Source organism: Gobio gobio, assembly GCF_949357685.1.
Source record: "Gobio gobio genome assembly, chromosome: 19".
Lineage (NCBI taxonomy): Eukaryota > Metazoa > Chordata > Actinopteri > Cypriniformes > Gobionidae > Gobio > Gobio gobio.
Window position 1 is genome coordinate 50632730 of NC_137112.1, and position 7500 is coordinate 50640229.

Genomic DNA, 7500 nt, shown 5'->3' on the forward strand with positions numbered 1-7500 from the left:
TGAGTAATCGCCCGGTCCTGGGCACTTGTGTGATACGCGTGTTAAGTGTGTGATATGCGTGTTAATTGTGTGAGACGCGTGTTAAGTGTGTGATACGCGTGTTAAGTGTGTGTGACGCGTGTTAGGTGTGTGAGACGCGTGTTAGGTGTGTGAGACGCGTGTTAGGTGTGTGAGACGCGTGTTAGGTGTGTGTGACGCGTGTTAAGTGTGCGAGACGCGTTAAGTGTGTGTGTGATGCGTGTTAAGTGTGTGTGACGCGTGTGCGAGACGCGTGTTAAGTGTGCGAGACGCGTTAAGTGTGTGTGACGCGTGTTAAGTATGTGAGACACGTGTTAAGTGTGTGAGACGCGTGTTAAGTGTGTGTGACGCGTGTTAAGTGTGTGTGACGCGTGTTAAGTATGTGAGACACGTGTTAAGTGTGTGAGACGCGTGTTAAGTGTGTGTGACGCGTGTTAAGTGTGTGAGACGCGTGTTAAGTGTGTGAGACGCGTGTTAAGTGTGTGAGACGCGTGTGCGAGACGGGTGTTAAGCGTGTGTGACACGTGTTAAGTGTGTGACGCCTGTTAAGTGTGTGACGCCTGTTAAGTGTGTGTGACGCCTGTTAAGTGTGTGTGACGCGTGTGCGCGACGCGTGTTAAGTGTGCGAGACGCGTTAAGTGTGTGTGATGCGTGTTAAGTGTGTGTGACGCCTGTTAAGTGTGTGAGACGCGTGTTAAGTGTGTGAGACGCGTGTTAAGTGTGTGAGACGCGTGTTAAGTGTGCGAGACGCGCGTGCGAGACGCATGTTAAGTGTGCGTGACGCGTGTTAAGTGTGCGAGACGCGTGTTAAGTGTGCATGACGCCTGTTAAGTGTGCGTGACGCCTGTTAAGTGTGCGTGACGCCTGTTAAGTGTGCGTGACGCGCGTGCGAGACGCATGTTAAGTGTGCGTGACGCGTGTTAAGTGTGCGAGACGCGTGTTAAGTGTGCATGACGCCTGTTAAGTGTGCGTGACGCCTGTTAAGTGTGCGAGACGCCTGTTAAGTGTGCGTGACGCCTGTTAAGTGTGCGTGACGCCTGTTAAGTGTGCGTGACGCGTGTTAAGTGTGTGAGACGCGTGTGCGAGACGCATGTTAAGTGTGCGTGACGCGTGTTAAGTGTGCGTGACGCGTGTTAAGTGTGCGAGACGCGTGTTAAGTGTGCGAGACGCGTGTTAAGTGTGCGAGACGCGTGTTAAGTCGCGTGTTAAGTGTGCGAGACGCGTGTTAAGTGTGCGAGACGCGTGTTAAGTGTGTGTGTCCTGTAAAGAGCATGTGCAGGGTTAGGGTTAGGGTTAGGGTTAGTGTGCGTGACGCGTGTTAAGTGTGCGAGACGCGTGTTAAGTGTGCATGACGCCTGTTAAGTGTGCGTGACGCCTGTTAAGTGTGCGAGACGCCTGTTAAGTGTGCGTGACGCCTGTTAAGTGTGCGTGACGCGTGTTAAGTGTGTGAGACGCGTGTGCGAGACGCATGTTAAGTGTGCGTGACGCGTGTTAAGTGTGCGTGACGCGTGTTAAGTGTGCGTGACGCGTGTTAAGTGTGCGAGACGCGTGTTAAGTGTGCGAGACGCGTGTTAAGTGTGCGAGACGCGTGTTAAGTGTGCGAGACGCGTGTTAAGTGTGTGTGTCCTGTAAAGAGCATGTGCAGGGTTAGGGTTAGGGTTAGGGTTAGTGTGCGTGACGCGTGTTAAGTGTGCGAGACGCGTGTTAAGTGTGCATGACGCCTGTTAAGTGTGCGTGACGCCTGTTAAGTGTGCGAGACGCCTGTTAAGTGTGCGTGACGCGTGTTAAGTGTGTGAGACGCGTGTGCGAGACGCATGTTAAGTGTGCGAGACGCGTGTTAAGTGTGCGTGACGCGTGTTAAGTGTGCGTGACGCGTGTTAAGTGTGCGAGACGCGTGTTAAGTGTGCGAGACGCGTGTTAAGTGTGCGAGACGCGTGTTAAGTGTGTGAGACGCGTGTTAAGTGTGTGTGTCCTGTAAAGAGCATGTGCAGGGTTCTTCAGAGGGTTACCCAGGACCACGCCCTCTTCTGTCTCTAAATATGACTGCCACTGAATCATCACATTTTACATTCTTATGGAAATATGATAATATTGTGCAAATATCCTTTAAATCTAATTTTCAAATAGTTTGTTGTAAATCAATATCTCAGAAAATTATTATGGGCTAATATGCCTTACTAAACGTACTTCTGTTCCTAACAGGACCTGTCGTTCGCCCACTGGAGTGGACATCAGAGCCACTCAAAGCATGACAATCACAACGAGTGACAGAAAGATTAATCTTACATCAGTACTCCCATGAAATATTAGATTCTAATGAAAATGTTGCCAATTACTAGTCCCATTAGTACACTTCTTTTGTTTATTTATGGCCATTTTACACACACACATTGCATAAAGTAAAATAGCATATCAGATCATTCTGTGTTATCTTTGATAGCAGCCCAATAGAAAGCCAACCCTGTGATCGGGGAACATTACCTCGGGTTGATGCTGATGACGTAGTCCATAAGTGGGCCGAGTCCGAGACCTGTGGACGGCAGATGGACATGTTAGGGTGAGGAACACATGATCTATGGCCTGAAGCAGTGGCTGAAACACCTCACCTGTGAAGAAGGCAAACGCAGCCAGGATGGCCAACCTCTTCTTCTCCGTCTGAGGGCTGTGAGGGGTCATGGCCAGCCATCCCATCATCGCCAGAGACCCGAGCATGGTGAGCCCGCCCTGAAGACAACACCGACATAACACGCCATTACACACACCTGTCCACCACTGAGGTCCTGTAGTGTTACATGCGCGTGTGTGTGAGTGAGCGTGCGTGGCTGCATGTGTGTGCATGCATGCGTGGGTGCGGCTGCATGTGTGTGAGTGTGTGGGGTAGGGTTAGGGTGCGTGTGTGCGGCTGCATGCGTGTGAGTCTGCATGCGTGTGCGTGCGTGAGCGCGTGCGCGAGAGAGAGCGCGTGCGTGTGCGCGCGAGACTGCATGCGTGTGCGTGCGTGCGTGAGACTGCATGCGTGAGAGACTGCATGTGTGTGCGTGCGAGACTGCATGCGTGTGCGTGCGAGACTGCATGCGTGTGCGTGCGAGACTGCATGCGTGTGCGTGCGAGACTGCATGCGTGTGCGTGCGAGACTGCATGCGTGTGCGTGCGAGACTGCATGCGTGTGCGTGCGAGACTGCATGCGTGTGCGTGCGAGACTGCATGCGTGTGCGTGCGAGACTGCATGCGTGTGCGTGCGAGACTGCATGCGTGTGCGTGCGAGACTGCATGCGTGTGAGGCTCTGTGTGTGTGTGTGAGGCTCCGTGTGTGTGTACGCGAGGCTGGCTGCATGTGTGGGCAAGTGCGTGTGTGAGGCTGCACAACTGATGTTGTGTGAGAGCGGTGATGATGTGAGTGATTGGCATGATGATGGCGTGTGAGGCTCTGTGTGTGTGTGTGAGGCTCCGTGTGTGTGTACGCGAGGCTGGCTGCATGTGTGGGCAAGTGCGTGTGTGAGGCTGCACAACTGATGTTGTGTGAGAGCGGTGATGATGTGAGTGATTGGCATGATGATGGCGTGTGAGAGCGGTGATGATGTGAGTGATTGGCATGATGATTGACGTGTGAGAGCGGTGATGATGTCAGTGATTGGCATGATGATTGGCGTGTGAGAGCGGTGATGTCAGTGATTGGCATGATGATGGCGTGTGAGAGCGGTGATGTCAGTGATTGGCATGATGATGGCGTGTGAGTGCGCTGATGATGTCAGTGATTGGCATGATGATGGCGTGTGAGAGCGGTGATGTCAGTGATTGGCATGATGATGGCGTGTGAGTGCGCTGATGATGTCAGTGATTGGCATGATGATGGCGTGTGAGAGCGGTGATGTCAGTGATTGGCATGATGATGGCGTGTGAGAGCGGTGATGATGTGAGTGATTGGCATGATGATGGCGTGTGAGAGCGGTGATGATGTGAGTGATTGGCATGATGATGGCGTGTGAGAGCGGTGATGATGTCAGTGATTGGCATGATGATGGCGTGTGAGAGTGATTGGCATGATGATGGCGTGTGAGAGCGGTGATGATGTCAGTGATTGGCATGATGATGGCGTGTGAGAGCGGTGATGATGTCAGTGATTGGCATGATGATGGCGTGTGAGAGCGGTGATGATGTGAGTGATTGGCATGATGATGGCGTGTGAGAGCGGTGATGATGTCAGTGATTGGCATGATGATGGCGTGTGAGAGTGATTGGCATGATGATGGCGTGTGAGAGCGGTGATGATGTCAGTGATTGGCATGATGATGGCGTGTGAGAGCGGTGATGATGTGAGTGATTGGCATGATGATGGCGTGTGAGAGTGATTGGCATGATGATGGCGTGTGAGAGCGGTGATGATGTCAGTGATTGGCATGATGATGGCGTGTGAGAGTGATTGGCATGATGATGGCGTGTGAGAGCGGTGATGATGTCAGTGATTGGCATGATGATGGCGTGTGAGAGCGGTGATGATGTCAGTGATTGGCATGATGATGGCGTGTGAGAGCGGTGATGATGTGAGTGATTGGCATGATGATGGCGTGTGAGAGCGGTGATGATGTGAGTGATTGGCATGATGATGGCGTGTGAGAGCGGTGATGATGTCAGTGATTGGCATGATGATGGCGTGTGAGAGCGGTGATGATGTCAGTGATTGGCATGATGATGGCGTGTGAGAGCGGTGATGTCAGTGATTGGCATGATGATGGCGTGTGAGAGCGGTGATGTCAGTGATTGGCATGATGATGGCGTGTGAGAGCGGTGATGTCAGTGATTGGCATGATGATGGCGTGTGAGAGCGGTGATGTCAGTGATTGGCATGATGATGGCGTGTGAGAGCGGTGATGTCAGTGATTGGCATGATGATGGCGTGTGAGAGCGGTGATGTCAGTGATTGGCATGATGATGGCGTGTGAGAGCGGTGATGTTAGTGATTGGCATGATGATGGCGTGTGAGAGTGATTGGCATGATGATGGCGTGTGAGAGCGGTGATGTCAGTGATTGGCATGATGATGGCGTGTGAGAGCGGTGATGATGTCAGTGATTGGCATGATGATGGCGTGTGAGAGCGGTGATGATGTCAGTGATTGGCATGACGATGGCATGTGAGAGTGGTGATGATGTCAGTGATTGGCATGACGATGGCGTGTGAGAGCGGTGATGATGTCAGTGATTGGCATGATGATGGCGTGTGAGAGTGGTGATGATGTCAGTGATTGGCATGATGATGGCGTGTGAGAGCGGTGATGATGTCAGTGATTGGCATGATGATGGCGTGTGAGAGCGGTGATGATGTCAGTGATTGGCATGATGATGGCGTGTGAGAGCGGTGATGATGTCAGTGATTGGCATGATGATGGCGTGTGAGAGCGGTGATGATGTCAGTGATTGGCATGATGATGGCGTGTGAGAGCGGTGATGATGTGAGTGATTGGCATGATGATGGCGTGTGAGAGCGGTGATGATGTGAGTGATTGGCATGATGATGGCGTGTGAGAGCGGTGATGATGTCAGTGATTGGCATGATGATGGCGTGTGAGAGCGGTGATGATGTCAGTGATTGGCATGATGATGGCGTGTGAGAGCGGGCACCTGGAACAGCTGTGTGATGACGTAGATGTAGGCGCCAGCGGTCGCCACCAGCATACACACGGCCAGACTGGCGTACACATTCTTCAGATGCTGCTGAGTCGAGCGAGAGCTGACACAAACACAGGGTAGATACAATGAAATCAGAAAAGCACATTACATCATGAATATCACACACACACACACACACACCAGAGGTGATCAAAACACTTACATTTGAGAGAACTTGAAGAGAGCGTCAAAGTTTATGCTGCGATCAAACACGTTCATTTTTCTGCTGCTTTAGTGATGACAGGAAGAACCTGCTGAAGAGAGAGAGAACATCATCAGAAACAACACACAACACACACACACACACACACACACACACACACAACACTAGTGATGACAGGAAGAACCTGCTGAAGAGAGAGAGAACATCATCAGAAACAACACACAACACACACACACACACACACACACAACACTAGTGATGACAGGAAGAACCTGCTGAAGAGAGAGAGAACATCAGAGACAACACACACACACACACACACACACACACACACACACACACACACACACAACACTAGTGATGACAGGAAGAACCTGCTGAAGAGAGAGAGAACATCAGAGACAGGGATCGACCGATATGGATTTTTTAGTGCCGATACTGATTTGTTTTCATCAGCCTTAGCCGATGACGATACGAGCTGCCGATTGTCTTGAGCCGATACTGCTTTTGCTCCCTCAATTTAAAACATAAAAATGACACAATGATCAGGATGATAATAATTTAAAATTTACAATTTAAAAAAGGAACATTTATTGAACTAAAAAAAAACTATATTTAACAAATAGTAAAAACAGGTGAGGTAGAACAAGAAAAATAAAGAGTTCAGTGGTGAAAATAAATTCTGAAAATAAATATTTAAGCATAAATAAAATAATGACACTATTGCACACAGTATCAACAAGCAGCATAATAATAAAGTGCACACTGACTGCACTATACTTCAGTTAAAACTATTTACAATCTAGTCATTTAATGCTTACACTCTAAAAAATGCTGGGCTAAAAATAACCCAAGTTGGGTTGAATATGGACTAACCCAGCGGTTGGGTTAAATGTTTGCTTAAAACAACCCAATTGATGAGTTAGTCCATTTTCAACCCAACTTGGGTTATTTTTAACCCAGCATTGTTGAGAGTGTAGGTGCACTTCACTGAATCTCTTGTGGAGCAACACCAGCGGTAATTCAGGAGAAAATCTCCCAATGCTCCACGAGAAACTTCAGTCTTTCCACCTTTATCATCGTGTCAATTCTCAGCTGATTTTGATGAATATGCGCGAGGGAGAGCGAGAGAGAGTTTGCAGACGGTGAGAGCTGCCCTGTGGACGCCTGTCTGCAAATAATGCAGGGGGAAAATATCGGCAAACGCAGCAGCCTTATATCGGCCGATACACATAAAAATCACAAATATCGGCCAATATATCGGTCTAACACTAGTCAGAGACAGCACACAACACACACACACACACACACACACACACACACACACACACACAACTGCGCTCATATGGCTTCAGGAAATGCCAGTGAAGGAACTGTTGGGTGAACTAACCCTTAACAAATGCATTTAAAACCACTGGAGCAGAGCAGAAACCAGCACAGACCATCCCTACAACACAACTACAGAGTGAGTGTGTGTGTGAGAGAGAGCGTGTGTGTGTGTGTGTGTGTGTGTGTGTGTGTGTGTGTGTGAGAGAGAGAGTGAGTGAGTGAGTGTGTGTGTGTGTGTGAGAGAGCGAGTGAGTGAGTGAGAGAGTGAGTAACCCTAACCCAGCACAGACCATCCCTACAACACAACTACAGAGTGAGTGTGTGT

General features: G+C 49.8%; 1 protein-coding gene across 3 annotated transcripts in view; it reads right to left on the reverse strand.

The window, feature by feature from the left end:
- tegt (testis enhanced gene transcript (BAX inhibitor 1)) overlaps positions 1-7500 on the reverse strand; it is a 13187-nt gene that overhangs the window by 2089 nt on the left and 3598 nt on the right. For 2 of the 3 annotated variants that reach the window (XM_079845057.1, XM_079845058.1), the window contains exons 2-5: positions 5847-5934; positions 5636-5744; positions 2625-2742; positions 2500-2548 (exon numbers count right to left, since the gene is read on the reverse strand). In XM_079845057.1, the coding sequence (XP_079701183.1) occupies positions 2500-2548; positions 2625-2742; positions 5636-5744; positions 5847-5902 (332 nt within the window). In that variant the 5' untranslated portion in view covers positions 5903-5934. Of the gene's footprint in view, positions 1-2499; positions 2549-2624; positions 2743-5635; positions 5745-5846; positions 5938-7500 lie in introns of all 3 variants that reach the window. The other variant, XM_079845056.1, reaches the window with a different exon arrangement.